This window comes from Bos indicus x Bos taurus, chromosome 5, assembly GCF_003369695.1.
Source record: "Bos indicus x Bos taurus breed Angus x Brahman F1 hybrid chromosome 5, Bos_hybrid_MaternalHap_v2.0, whole genome shotgun sequence".
In the NCBI taxonomy this organism is placed as follows: domain Eukaryota; kingdom Metazoa; phylum Chordata; class Mammalia; order Artiodactyla; family Bovidae; genus Bos; species Bos indicus x Bos taurus.
The window spans coordinates 53,083,059-53,099,042 of record NC_040080.1 but is presented as its reverse complement, the minus strand read 5'-3'; the positions used below and the strand labels follow the sequence as shown (position 1 = coordinate 53,099,042).

Sequence of the window (15,984 nt, the reverse complement as noted above, 5' to 3'; positions counted from 1 at the left end):
AATCATTTCTTAAAAAAGGAAAAAAAGAAGTGTTCCTCTGAAGCACAAGAATGGAATATGTCTGAGTGAAAGCTCTATTTTTGAACAATCCCTTGTTCTATTCAAATCTCTTTAAATTCACCGAAATGAATTTAAGGTCTGTAAAGGCCATGATTCAAAAAAGAAAAACCCAAAATTGATTTAAAGGGGCTAATCAAGGAGGAGATTTGCAGTACTTTCAAGAAACAACCTTCTGAAATGGAAGAGAATTGGCCAACAATTCCATTTTACTGGGCCACATGTTAATATAACAGCCAATTATTGTTCAACAAAAGCCATATCCCAATTCATTCTCGTTCACAAAGTAACGACTCTGGTCTGTGAGTTGAGAAAATAAAATGATGGGCTAGACACACGCCGCAGAGGAAAAGTGTGGGGTAGGATTGGGGGCTTTTTACGGATGCAGTACATTTCATTAGAGGTTCGGAGTCTCCCGCTGAGCTCTTATTTCTCAGGCTTTTGTGTGGGATTTTCCTTTTAAAATGATACCTCAATGCAAACGTCCACACTAGTGTAAGAAAGCACTTAGCACACGCCTAAGAAACCTGTAGAATGGTCATGGAAAGCACAGAAATTTTGTCAAGGAAAAAAATAAAGGGGAAAAAAATGGAATATTTTAGGCTGTGCTAGCAGGTGGGTATTCGGTGGTTATAGGACAAGTAGGACTGTAACTGTAGCAAGAGAAAAGACGTTGTGTTCCCATATTCCCAACAAAACTAAATTGCAGACCTGGGAACATTAAAAAGAAAACACACACACACACACACACACACACACACGTCACCCTTCAAAAGAAAAATAAAACAATGCTTCCCAAATAGGCCCGATTATGTGGGTCACTGCATACTGTGTATTTCCCCTGTAGCATTTTCTCGTGGTTACTGTTGCCAGGGGACACTTGATGCTCTCATTATATATGTTTGTCTTTCACATCAGAGCCAGGCTTTTCCTTTGGATGCTCCCAGAACTGTAACAAAAATAAAAATAAGGACTGGACCCCATTCTTACACAAATACCTACAAAGCCGAGAGAGTGACCCCCGTGGGTCACCGTGTTGTCCCTGGAAGCATTGACGCCCTTGCCCCGGGGGCCCCCGGCCTTTTGTCACAGGGTCAAAGCCAGGACCTCGGCTGAGTATCCTCTGTGAAGAATTAACAAGTGTGACAATTTGTGGGCCCTCCCCCCGCAGCCCTCGGTCCGGCCTGCCTGAACGCGGTAAATAGAGACATCTGGATGGAGCCCTTTCACTGCGGTAATTGAAAATGAACACGGATCAAGTTCTGGCCTGTTGTATTCATAAATCTTGAGGCTTAATTACATTAAAGGGAAATCTAGGGCCCAGCGCTATGGAAACTGCAGCTTCTATCAGGCGCTTGAATCATGAATCTTTAAGATAAGTGGGTTTTCTCTCCCCACCCAACCCCCAACTCTTTAGTAGGGTTGAATGGGAAATTTCCAAATCAAGCCCTTCAGTATTAATGCACCAGGAAACTTCTGGGGAGATTTGGGCTCCACTATTTCTACATGAGCACGTTCGCTGGGCGACATTTGTGGCATTCCTCCCAGCAGATCAGCATTTCGAGGCTTACAATTAGGCACATTTCTACGAGTAAGGATGACGGACTTGACAGATATTTAAACTACGCTTTTCCCCCTCAAGTTGAGCAGAAAGAGTGTGCATCTAGTTAAAATTTAATGAGTTGCCAAAAAAGAATTAGCAAATGAGCACTCCGAATGAAGTCAAAACTCTCAGCAACTCTTCTGAAGATAACAAATGGAAAATTATATTCCTAGGTAATTCTACTGAGATTTCAAACATATATTTCTATTTTTTATATATGAAATTTTTTATTTGCTTAACATAAAAATTCACTCAACCTTATTAACTGAAGATGAATTTAAAAGGAAATACATGGCACTGGTAGTTTGTCTGGTTTATGCTTCTGTGATAATCTTTGTATCGTATGACATGACATTGGGGCCATTTTGGAAAATAGATGAATGGAAAGCACTGGCACTTAACTTGCTAGAAACACGTCTACATCAATCTTCCCGTAGAAGTGAAGCCCTTTGAGGTCAGGCTCCCTGTAGACAGGGCCTTTTCCATTTTCTCACACATAGAGGGCACACGATACATGCTGTGGGTATGAACTTATAAATGAATCTACAAACTTGATCTGCTGTAATAATGTAATCTGTTACTAAACCCTCTTTATCTTCATTCCTTTGTGGTAACTACCTGTCACCAAATAAGAAAAATCACTGAGTATAGGAACATAGGAAGGATGGTAAGGAGACGGGAAGAGTAGTTATCACCCAGAATCTGATCTTTCAGACATTGTGCTAAGGTCTTTGTATACAGCCTCTCAAATGCTCACAGCAATCCTTTAAGTCACGTTATCATTATTTCCATTTTCTAGGCTGGGAAACTGCGGCTCAGAGAAACTAAGGGTCCAAGACCACACAGTGAGGAGTGATGGAGTTGAGAATTAAATAAAGGCCATTTTGACCCTTAGAGTCCATGTTATTTCCACCAAACTGCATTTATATCTAACCTTTTATGAAGGCCAACCATTTATAAAACACTTTCCTAAATATCATGAGTGGCATAATATTGTGATAAAACCATGTGCTGTGGGTTCACATCTTGCATCCTATACTTAGTCCTTATGACTGCCCAGATGAGTCAGCATCTCTTACCTCCCTTAAAAGTTAATTGTGGGTCCTTTTGAAGCTGAAATAACATACATGAACTACGTAGCCTGATCCACAGTAAGTGCCCAGGAAACAAGAATTATACCATTTTCTCCTTCACACAAGCTTTCAATGAATGTTTTCTATTGTGATTTAACTTTCTAGAAACCTCTTACTAGAAATTTACTAGAACTGTATTAGGAATTTATGAGTTGTAATAGAAGGTTCCTGCTCCCTGAAAAGGCTTGAAACTAGTGAAAGAGACAATGCATAAATACTCGGCCTTTCCTTATTCTCCTTGGAAGGAATGTTATGACAAACATAGCATATTAAAAAGCAGAAACACCACTTTGCCGACAAAGATCCATATGGTGAAAGCTATGGTTTTCCCAGGAGTCATGTACAGATGTGAGAGTTGGACCATAAGGAAAACTGAGTGCCAAAGAATTGATGCTTTTGAACTGTGTGGACTCTTGAGAGTCCCTTGGACTACAAAGAGATCAAACCAGTCAATCCTAAAGGAAATCAACCCTGAATACTCATCAGAAGGACTGATGCTGGAGCCGAAGCTCCAGAACTTTGGCCACCCAATGCGAAGTGCTCACTCATTGGAAAAGACCCTGATGCTGGGAAAGATTGAAGGCAGGAGGAGAATGGGACGACAGAGGATGAGACGGTTATATGACATCACCAACTCAATGGACATGAATTTGAGCAAACTCCAGGAGTAAAGGACAGGGAAGCCTGACATGCTGCAGTCCATGGGCTTGCAAAGAGTTGGACATGACTCAGCAACTGAACAACAACTTTATATTATGGGCTGAACTGTGTCCCCACAAAATTCATATGGTGAGGTCCTAGCCTCCTTTACCTCAGAATGTGACAGTGTTTGGAGATAATCCCCTTAAAGATATAATTAAGGCTCCTTTAAAGATATAACTAAGGTTGTGCACTTGCTAAGTTTCTTTAGTCGTGTCCGACTCTTTCCAGCCCTACAGACTATAGCCCACCAGGCTCCTCTATCCATGGGATTTTCCAGGCAAGAGCACTGGAGTGGTTGCCATGCCCTCCTCCAGGGGATCTTCCCCATCCAGGAATTGAACCCTTGTCTCTTATGTCTCCTGCATTAGCAGGAGGGTTCTTTACCACCAGCACCACCTGGGAAGCCCATCAGATCAGATCAGATCAGATCAGTCGCTCAGTCGTGTCTGACTCTTTGCGACCCCATGAATCGCAGCACGCCAGGCCTCCCTGTCCATCACCAACTCCCAGAGTTCACTCAGACTCACGTCCATCGAGTCAGTGATGCCATCCAGCCATCTCATCCTCTGTCGTCCCCTTCTCCTCCTGCCCCCAATCCCTCCCAGCATCAAAGTCTTTTCCAATGAGTCAGCTCTTCGCATGAGGTGGCCAAAGTACTGGAGTTTCAGCTTCAGCATTATTCCTTCCAAAGAAATCCCAGGGCTGATCTCCTTCAGAATGGACTGGTTGGATCTCCTTGCAGTCCAAGGGACCCTCAAGAGTCTTCTCCAACACCACAGTTCAAAAGCATCAATTCTTCAGTGCTCAGCCTTCTTCACAGTCCAACTCTCACATCCATACATGACCACAGGAAAAACCATAGCCTTGACTAGACGGACCTTTGTTGGCAAAGTCATGTCTCTGCTTTTGAATATGCTATCTAGGTTAGTCATAACTTTCCTTCCAAGGAGTAAGCGTCTTTTAATTTCATGGCTGCAGTCAGCATCTGTAGTGATTTTTGAGCACCAAAAAATAAAGTCTGACCCTGTTTCCACTGTTTCCCCAAATGAAGTCATAATGGTGGATCCTAATCCAATCTCATTACTGTCTTTTTAAGAATAGATCAGGGCACAGAGAGCTACAGAGGGAAGACCATGTGCAAACACAGCAATAAGGAGCTGAATGCTTAGAAGAGGGGCCTCAGAAAATAACAACCCTGCTGCACCTAGATATTGGACTTCCAGTCTTTGGTATTTTGAGAAAACAAATTTATGTTGTTTACTCCATTCAGTCTATAGTATTTTGTTACAGCAACTCTAACAAATTAATGCACTATACAAAATAGATTAAAAGCAATAATATAAGACCCAATCCCAGAAGGACTCCCACAGAACCAAGTACTATATAATATTTCACACAATATGGCAATCATTTATTTACTCATCTGCATTACTGGGCCCACAAGCTTCCCAACTGGGTCCAGAGCTTTCCTGGTGGCTCAGATGGTAAAGAATCCACCCACAATGCAGGAGACCTGGATTCAATCCCTGGGTTGGGAAGATCCCCTGGAGAAAAGAAACACTACCATCTCCAGTATTCTGGCCTGGAGCATTCCATGGACTGTATAGTCCATGGGGTTGCAAAGAGTCGGACACGATTGAGTGACTTTCACTTCAGGCTTCCTAACAGTAGAGTGCAGATATGATTGCTGTTGTGTCCTCAACATTTAACACTATTCCTGGGTCACAATAGATATTCATTAAATGAGTAAAACCGTAGGAAATGTTTTAGCCTTCCTTTCCTGTGGTCCTGGGTAACCAAATAGTTGATGTCAGAAAGTTCTTCTTTATAGGAATATTGTAGCCAATAAGTGCCAAAGGAATGATAAAATTATGCAATTGCCAGCTTGTTACTCAATGCAAAAATGGGGCTATGCTGATTGCTTTTACAATTAATGCTAAAAATGACTAAAAATGGATGTTAAAGTTATTAGCGAATGACTGACGGGGAATTTACAATGATAGGATCATGTTAACACCATCTGTGTTCATTGATCAATCTTAAAATATCTAAAAAGGGGGTGACTAGTATGCCTCATGATATGATATAACAAGGACATAGCACCATCTTTGAAGTACCTTCCCTAAAAAAATGTGCCAATGTCTAATGGAACCTCTAGATCTCACCAACTGTTCCCAAAAATATAGAGGTTGGGAGAACAAGTTAAAAGGTATATCAATGAAGCAATCACTGAAATCCAGGATGTGGGACATTTTACAAATAAATAACCAATTTTCTCTAACAAAACAATGGCATGGGCTGGAGGGAAGAGGTAAGGGAGGGTGTCACAAAATTAAAGAGAACATAAAAGAAATAACAGCATATTCAGAGTGTACAATTTGTTTGAATCTTGATTCAATCCTATCAAACATAAAATGACATTTTTTAAGACAAGTTGAGAAAAAGAAATGGGAACCAATATTTCACTGTGTTGATGAATTATTGTTAATTTTGTTATGTATGATCATAGTATGGGCTTCCCTGGTGGCTCAGCAGTAAAGAATCTGCCTGCAATGCAGGAGATGTGGGTTTGATCCCTTTGGGAAGATCCCCTGGAGGAGGAAATAGCAACTCATTCCAGTATTCTTGCTGGGAGAACTCCATGGATAGAGGAACCTTGTGGGCTATAGTTCATGCAGTCGCAAAGAGTTTGACTCTACTTAGCTGCTGCTGCTGCTGCTGCTGCTGCTAAGTCGCTTCAGTCGTGTCCGACTCTGTGCGACCCCATAGACAGCAGCCCACCAGGCTCCCCCGTCCCTGGGATTCTCCAGGCAAGAACAACAACTACTAAGTAGCTAAGTCACTACTTAGCTAGCGACTAAATAACAACACCACGAATCATAGTACGGTCTGATGTATAAATGTAGAGAGATGTAAATTTAGCTATAGATATGGACATCCTTATCAATGAATGATGCACACTGAAGAATCTGTGGATACAATAGCATGATGTTTGAGAATTTCCATAACAGTTTTAAAACTAACTTGATTCTCAAGTGCTCTACAAAAGAGGGAAGATGTTATTGTTGTTGAAGTTGAAGACATTGGGAACATCATTTTCTTGGTTAAGAGGTTTACCAAGATTACTCAGTCAGGTTACCTGCTTCTTCTAACTCTTACTCCAGTGCACATGGGTGTTTCACAATAGACCCCTAACTACAAAGACTAAGGATAAAGGCATAAATTTTAAATTAACATTTAGTCTCAATGCAATATTCTTGCTGGGTGTTCTATGTGTATTATCTCATTAATATTCACTACAAAACCATTTAACAGGTGCTGTCAAACATATTTTGCAGATGAACCAGAGCTCAAAGAGGTCATGTGAGTTGCCTGGGGTAGCAAAGGATTCCAAGCCAGATTTGTCTGCTTCCAAATCAAAGGAAGAATGCAGATCATTGGTCAGGGGGCCAAATCAGTGTGGCAGCTTCCTTCTTGGTGAGTTGCAATGTACACTGGCTTAGCCAATGTTGGATTAAACAACAGAAATTTGTTTTCTCAAAGTTCTAAAGGTTAGAAGTCCAAAATCAAGGTGCAGCAGGGTTGTTATTTTCTGAGACCCCTCTCCTTAGCTTTCAGCTCCTTGTTGCTGTGTCCTCACATGCTGTTCCCTCTGTACTTCCCTGTGTCCCACTCCATTCTTAATGGGACAGTAATGAGATTGTATTAGGATCCACCATTATGACCTCATTTAACCTTAGCCAAACTTTAAACATAGACTTTTTTTACATTGAACATCTATTAACCTCATGTATGCCCACAAAACACACTTTGAGAAATGCTACATTGATCCATGTTATCAGTGGGTGAAATGTTACTATGTTGCTATAATTTTTTAAATTTGAGAATACGAATGCATACCATTAAATGGAAAAGGAATAAATCCATTTCTTTAGCAAGAAAACAGTGGATTATATGTGACCAGTATCATTTTTCATTGGTAAGCAACTATCTTTACTCTATCAAAAACAGTATTATTTCCTTCCAAGTATTTAGTCTCCAAAGAGCTCAAGATGTGTAGGATCTCTTCCCCAACCCAAGGCCATTGGAAAATTTTCTTCCTCGAATGGTGAATAGAAAAGGGAGACGAAATTTCCATTTTTCATGATGTCTACACATCTTGATGTCAGTTACTACTAATACAAATTGAAAGATTTTGGTTTACAGTAATGAGCTAATTTTTTTTCTTCAGATGCGAAACCTTTGAACTAAAACTTAATCATGAAAAGGAAAAAGGAAATCGGGGTAACAATTTCAAACTGAACTGTTTTAAGAAATGCTTTCCACACATAACCAAAAACGTATCACCTCTTCCTGCCCCTCAAATGTCCCTGTGTGTGAGTGTGTGTGTGAGTGTATGCGTGTGCGTGTGTGTGTGTGTGTGTGTGCTCAGTAGTGTCTGACTCTTTGTGATCCCATGGACTGTAGCCCACCAGGTTCCTCTATCCATGCAATTTTCCAGGCAGGAATACTAGAGTGAGTTGCCATTTCCTCTTCTAGGGAATCTTCCCAACCCAGGTATCAAATCTGAGTCTCTTGGGTCTTCTGCATTGGCAGGGTGATTCTATACCACTCTGCCACCTGGGAAGCCCCCCTACGTGTCCTAAGTTTTCCTAATCTCAGATTCAGACATCTCTGTGAACCTACCACCCAGGAGCAACAGCTTCTGAGACTGTGAGAAGCCCCTGATAAAGCTTCAGTCAGGAATGAATGATTAAAACTCATCACAGAAGAGTCCTCAGAAGCAATAGCAGTGGGCTGAGGGCCAAGTGCTATGTCAAGAAACCCCATTTTCAGGATGTACATGGCAGCATCCTTCATCTTTCAGGTCTGGTACAATTTTTAGATGGGCAACTGTGACACCAGGAAATGTCTTCTCTAAAGAAAACCAGAACCTTCTGTTGAGAAAGGGAAAAATGTCATTCTACTTTAAAGGAAATCCAGTCATTATAGACAATTCCCTCTTAAAAATCAAGAATCTGTATGGTAACCTTTAAAACTTCCACTCATATTTTCACATGCTCATCTTCCCCCCACTTTGAAAACTCTCCTCTAACCTCTCTTCCATACTATAAAATCCGGCGTACATATTTTCCCCTAGATTTTTACAAGAAGATAATGTCAGCCACTATCCATAACAAATGTGCACCCATACTGCCATTTCTCTGCAAAAGCAAGGAGAGAACTGACTGATGATCTCATACCTGCTTTTCAGGTCTCACAGTCACACGGGGATGACAACTCTGTGAGCTGTGACATTGGCACGCCCTGGACAGCACAGACGGGCAAGTTAACAGATTGCTGGTGAGGCACCCAAGGGCTTTAGCAGACTGAAGAAGAGGAGGTTCTCAGGAAAACACTATTGTTGACATTCCAATTTGGCGAATAGAGCCCTAGACTGTTCCATTCTGGCTTCTTCCTGCCGAAATCTATCAGCCCTCCATCCTGTAACTATATTTTTAGGTGCACGTTTTTTATTTCCATCCTGGTATACATTGAATTTTCATTTTTTAAACAAATCATTCAAATCACCGTGCTTTGTGATTAGAACAATGTAGATCAATGTCTTGAATAAACAAATAAACATCTTCTATGTGTCAGACACTGTCCTATATGCTTTCCATGTATTACAAATTATATTTTAAAAAGAAAAATAAAAAAGAAATGAATTAAGCCACCATGAATACATTAAAGAATAGAAAACAATTTTTCATATAATTCAAAATGAAAATTGCCCTTCTAGTTATATGTGCACTACTTCTCTCCCAGATATATATTTTGTTTCTATAATTATGTTTAATTATATACTTAAATTCTCTATAACATAAATATATGATAGATTAACTATATTTGATATTTGATTTTATATAATTTTATGTTTAATTGTATATAATTACCTGATAATATTAATTATGTATTATAATTATATGTGCATAATTATCTATATATATATAATTATCTCCTTTCATATAATCATTCATTCAACAAATATGTACTTAATTCCTATTAGTACATGTGTTGCCCTAAGTGCTAAGAACAAGAGTAAACAGGGCAGGTGTTAAATCTGACTAAAAAGAGTTCACAGTCCATGGAGAGAGGTGCCAAGTGAAGACAGGGAGCCTGTGAAAAGAAACTGAAGTTTTGAGTTTGTTTACAGGCTGTCAAGAAGGTGCTAGCTAGCACTTCTGTACTTTAGAGTGAACTGACATCAAACATCAAAGCAGAGAATGTTGGTTATTACTGAATATGTTGTCAAAATAACTGTATTGCTCACCTTGTTTCTATGACCAAGTAACAGGTGTCTATTTTATATAATAGAAAAAAAGAACAGAAGGTAAAAGAGGAAACTGATATTTACTGGACCCTCCAATTCTGCTGGGTGTTTCCACATTCATTCTTTTAGTTGATATCCACTAACCTTAGCAATCATTTTATAAACCCAACATTCTCTCCACTCTACAAAAAACAGAAAACCTACCAGCTCTGGAGTTTAAGTAATTTTACCAAAACAGCCCTGCTGGTGGAACAGAGTTAGGATTAAAACAACAAGAACTGCAGCAAATAGAAGAGCATGGACCCCATCTAATCCTCAGCTACGCCAGAAATATGGATTTCTAAGTGAAATCCCTTGAATTATTTTTTAAATTGGCAATAATTCAAAAACTTTTAAAACACTATGTGGGTAAAACTACATACATCTGTATCAAATGCTGGCATCCATTTGAAACCTCTGTTCTGCAACATTGTGCACATCTGAAATTACCCAACTGGGTAACTGGAGAGATGGGTACCCTAAAGACTACTAAGGCAGCATTCCTAAGGCAGCATAAGAAGTCATGTTGACTCCTAGAGGAAAACATAGGCAGAACACTCCTTGACATAAGTTAAAGCAATGTTTTTTTGGATCTGTCTCATAAAGCAAAGGAAAAAAAAAACAAAACTAAACAAATGGAACTTAATTAAACTTGAAAGTTTTTGCACAGCAAAGCAAACTATTGACAAAATAAAAAGATGACACACTGAATGGGAGAAATAAGTAATAAGATCCAATATCCAAAATACATAAACAGCTTATACAACTCAACATCAAAAAACAACCGATTAAAAACTGGGCAGACCTGAATAAACATTTTTCCCAAAAGGATATGCTGCTGGCCAACAGGCACATAAAAAGACGCTTAACATGGTTAATCACCAGAGAAATGCAAATCAAAACCAAAATGAGATACCACCTCACACCTGCTATAATGACTGTAATCAAAGAGAACACAAATAACAAATGTAGTTGAGGATGCAGAGAAAAGGGAACCCTCATACACTGGTGGTGGGAATTGGTGCCGCTACCATGGAGAACAGTATGATGGAGATTTCACAAAAAAACTAAAAATAGAACTGCCATATGATCCAGCGATCCCACTTCTGGGCATATATCTAGAGAATATTTTTGATTGGGTTGTTTGGTTTCTTCCTTTATAATGGGCATATATCTAAAAAAAAAAACTGTAATTCGAAAAGATACACACACCCGAATATTCATAGCAGCACTATTTGCAATAGCCAACACATGGAAGCAGCCTAAATGTCCGTTGGCATGTGAATGGATAAAGGAGATGTGGTCACACACATGTGTAACACACACACACACATGGGATATTACTCAGCCGTTAAAAAGAATGACATAATGGCATTTGTAGCAACATGGGTGGATTTAAGATTATCATATTAAGTGAAGTAAGTCAAACAGAGGAAGGCAAATATCATATGACATCACTTATATGTGGAATCTAAAAAAAAAGATTCAAATGAATTCATTTACAAAACAGAAATAAACTCACAGACATATAAAGCAAACTTACGATTACCAAAGGGGAAATGGGGCAGGGGGGATGGGAGTGCGGGAGAGGATAAATTAGGAGTTTGGGATTAACATATACACACGACTATATATAAAACAGGTAACCAACAAGGACATACTATATAGCACTCAATATTTTGTAATGACCTATATGAGGAGAGAATCTGAAAAAGAATATATATAAACGTGAAGTAAAGTGAAAGTTGCTCAACTGTGTCTGACTCTGCGACTCCATGGACTGTAGCCCACCAGGCTCCTCTGTCTATAGAATTCTCCAGGCAAGAATACTGGAGTGGGTAGCCATTCCCTTCTCCAGGGGATCTTCCCAACTGTGTATTATATATGTATATGTATGTATGTATACGTATAACTGAACCACTGTGCTATACACATGAAACAAAAAAAATTAAGACATACCTTTTCTGCTCTCCTAGAAGTCTTTGAAGGAGTCTTTTCCTTCAAATAAACTCTCTTTGGCACCTTTCCTCTGCTGCCCTTTCCTCTGGTCCTCGAAACACTGAGAAGTCAAATCTCTCTCCCACTTGTCCCCTCTGTGAGAGTCCTCTTCTACTTTCACTGATTTTCCTCTTAAAAATAAACTTTTCTGTCCTTTTCTCTCCTTAGAGAGGAGATCCTGCCAAACTCTGAATAAGTATCTAGGAGTTAAACTGGAGACATTTCAAGCATCTACTTGTACAATATTCCTTTTAACTTTCCAATACTAATAACTTCACTTACTAAGAATCCAAGATCTACAGATTCTTCTTTGTCTACTTGATGTTGGTATCAGTGATGTTTCTAGAACAGACCTCCTTTGAGTATGAAGGCTTTTGACATTTATAAGACATTTACTGGAAACAAACAGGGTTTTTCAAAAGTCAGTCAAAGACTTTTCACCCCTGCCTTAGTTCACTAATGTTTGGACTCAAATCTCCACAGTTTTAGAACTGACATATTCTCTGGACCAGGAAAAAGTGGACTTTAAACTCAATAGCCACCATTCTTGTTATGCAAATAACAGAAACACAGTGCACATGAGAAAAAAACAAGACCAAAACATAAAGTAAGCATTTGGAAATTGAACACTGAATATTTCCTCTGATATCTCCTTGGGTACACAGTACTACATGCATTCCCATAAAAAAAATCAATTCTTGCTTAAGGGGAAGGTTTGTCAGCAGACCTTTGAAATTCGGTTGCAACTTCCCTCTTCAATCTGAACCCATTGGCATTCCTTCATTTAGAAATTCCTCACAGATTCAAGGCTGTTTCTAATGTATCTCTTTATCAAATAAATTTGGGCTTCCCTGGTGGCTCAGTGGTAAAGAATCTGCCTGCCAATGCAGGAGCTGCAGGAGATGCAGGTTCAATCCCTGGGTCAGGAAGATCCCCTGGAGGAGGGCAAGGCAACCCACTCCAGCATTCTTGCCTGGAGAATCCCATGAACAGAGGAGCCTGGTGGACTACAGTCCATAAGGTTGCAAAAAGTCAGACTCTATTCAGCATTCATACACATACATCGAATAAATTAATAATCTAGGAAAATCCTTTATGCATTCAGGTTATTTATGTCTTCTTTGATTTTTTTAAATTTTATTTTATTTTTAAACTTTACAATATTTTATTGGTTTTGCCAAATATCGAAATGAATCCGCCACAGGTATACATGTGTTCCCCATCCTGAACCCTCCTCCCTCCTCCCTCCCCATACCATCCCTCTGGGTCATCCCAGTGCACCAGCCCCAAGCATCCAGTATCGTGCATCGAACCTGGACTGGCTCATAACTCATTACTGGACTCTTCTTTGATTTCTAAAGTAATATAATCTTCTTTGAAAAGTTCATCAGGATGATGAAAAGATTCTCAAAGAAAGAGATTGTCTGGTCCAACTGCTGGTTCTGAAAATGAAATTTCTGAGAAGATGAAATAGTCCACACATGATACAGAAGGAAGGACACCTGAGCCTGATGCTTCATCTCCCTCTTGTGATCTTTCCTCAGTTAACTTGATCACCAATATGTGTTGAAGAACTACAATGCTCACAGAATTTCAACCTGGTGGCTATAAGTGACTGGAAACCTTTATTTCTTTCCTACTTTAAACCTACTGCCTCTGATGAGAAGGGGATAATTTGGGTGAATTTGCAGTTCCAAATGAATGTGTCGATAAGACCAAATCTCTAGATCACTTTCCCACCAAAGACTCACTTTGAATATACTTAGGAATAGGAGCCACTGGCAGGGGGCATCCTGTCTTTCTCTGAGAAAATTCACTTCTCTCTTTTCTGTGTTTGCACCCTGGAAATGGTTAGTTTGCACCTCTATCTGTGGTTGACAGCTGCAGAGAAGATGAAGCTAATGGTACCGTTGTACTTGTTTAGCAGGGGGGCTGTAAGCCTCATCCAGCTGACCATCTCCCTGAAGGCAGTTGAGAAAATGACAGTCATGGTGCCGACTGTCTCCTGGCAGAAGCTGTTGTTCCTTAACCACATTCTTTTGTGTAATCCCTCCAGTTGTCACAGCAATGCCTTACTTCAGTGTCAACCAGGTCAGCTGAATGGGGATCTACTTGTGTCTGTTTTTAAAATATTTTTAGTTCCCATACTTACAAAAACATATAGTTAAGTTGCCCAAATAGCTTGGTCTTCCAGGCTTTTAAATCGGTTGCCATGGTAACAGATGTTCCAGACAGGGACCTACAGTTTTATATTAAACTATGTTTTCCTCAACTTGCCACAAGATTCACATATACATGCTTTGTCTTGGGGAAGGAGCTGGTGTCGGGTGGTAAAGGCACAAATAGAATTTGATCTTTGTTCCCACTTTGCATTACATCTTTTTAATAAAGAAAAAATTCCACATTGTCCTTGTAAACCTGGCCATCACATAATGTTATTTCATACCACTCCTGGAGTTTAATAAGATCTGAAAATATTGAAGTAATAGCCATAGTAACTGAGAAGGATAAGGGGGAAAAAGCCTTAGGCTCTGTTGCCTGTTCTCCAACTACACTTCAGATAAAATTAAAACTACACAACTCCATTGACTGGTCATTTTGAAACAAAGAACAAAAGCTTAATCGCATATCTAGACAGGGCAATTAAAGTCAAGACTACAAAAATCTAATTCTCTAAGCACATCCATGCATAATAACCACTTTTGGAAATGGGGTTCATACTGAAAAGCCTCTGTGTCTGTATAGAATCTTTAGTTTTTAATTATGAGACATTTCACAAAAAGAAGATGTAGGGGGCTGGGGAGGGCAATTCCAACAAACTATGGAAGGAGGCCTTTCCTCCTCCACAGACTCTGAAACTGGTAAGTTTCTAGCACCAGCTTGTAAGAAGAAAGCAGACAGTACTTTTCTAAAACTTCACTGCAAAACTGCTTTCTGAAGAAACATGTGGTCAAGGAGAAAGTATATGAAGGGTTACAGAATAGAGAAGATTTGGGTTCAAATACCAGCTCTGCCTCTTATCAGAACCTCACCCCATCTTTGGGATAAAAAGCATCTACTTGAAATGGATTTTCATTTAATAATCCAGTGAGATCCCAGATGGAAAACATTCAGCCTAGTATGGTTTTAGTGAATCCTTTAGTTCATCATTTTTTGTTTTCCCATCTCCATTAGGAATCTTGCAGTTTAAAAGCAAGTAGTTATCTTCTTAGTGACTTTTGCAACTTGATTTTCTCATTTCTTAGTTGGGTCACAGGGGTCTTTGTAATCATACCTTATGCAACATTCCATGTACAGCTCAAGGGGAAATACTCGTAGTTTATATAATGGAATCTCACCCAATCAAGGAATTAAATGAGACAGCCACAAATTCCTTACATTTTAAGAGAATCAGACTTCCAGCAGAAAGATGAGAATGATTTCTGGATTAAATTTAGGTCCTCGGAGTAGGGAACACCAGAACAGACTAAACATGAAGAAGTTTATTCAAGGAAATATCTGTGGAAAAATGGGGAGGGACGAGCCTGACCCCAAGGGAAGGAGGGAGGAAAGGAAGGAAGGAAGGAAGTTTGGGTGGAAGTTTCCTAGATTGCCATGCAATCAAGGAAAGTGCATCTAGAACTTCACCGAGTCCTCAAGCCAAAGTCAGCCAGTCAGTCCAGTTCAGTTGCTCAGTTGTGTCCGACTCTTTGCAACCCCATGGACTGCAGCATGCCAGGCCTCCCTGTCAATCACCAATTCCTGGAGTTTACTCAATCTCATGTCCATTGAGTCAGTGATGCCATCCAACCATCTCATCCTCTGTCATCCCCTTCTCCTCCCGCCTTCAATCTTTACCAGCATCAGGGTCGTTTCAAATGAGTCAGTTCTTCGCATCCAGAAGCCAAAGTATTGGAGTTTCAGCTTCAGCATCAGTCCTTCCAATGAATATTCAGGACTGATTTCCTTTAGGATGGACTGGTTGGATCTCCTTGCTGTCCAAGGGACTCTCAAGAGTCTTCTTCAACACCACAGTTCAAAATCATCAACTTCAGCGTTCAGCTTTCTTTATAGCCCAAGTCTCATATCCATACATGACTACTGGAAAAAACATAGCCTTGACTAAACAGACCTTTGTTGGCAAAGTAATGTCTCTGCTT

The 15,984-nt window shown here is 39.8% G+C and overlaps 1 protein-coding gene across 1 annotated transcript in view; it reads right to left on the bottom strand.

The window, feature by feature from the left end:
- Positions 1-13,835, bottom strand: part of C5H12orf42 (chromosome 5 C12orf42 homolog) — a 127,557-nt gene extending 113,722 nt beyond the window's left edge. Inside the window, 1 exon segment of the mRNA XM_027543436.1 lies at positions 13,754-13,835. Within this exon segment, the coding sequence (XP_027399237.1) occupies positions 13,754-13,835 (82 nt within the window).
- Positions 13,836-15,984: the final 2,149 nt, after the last annotated feature.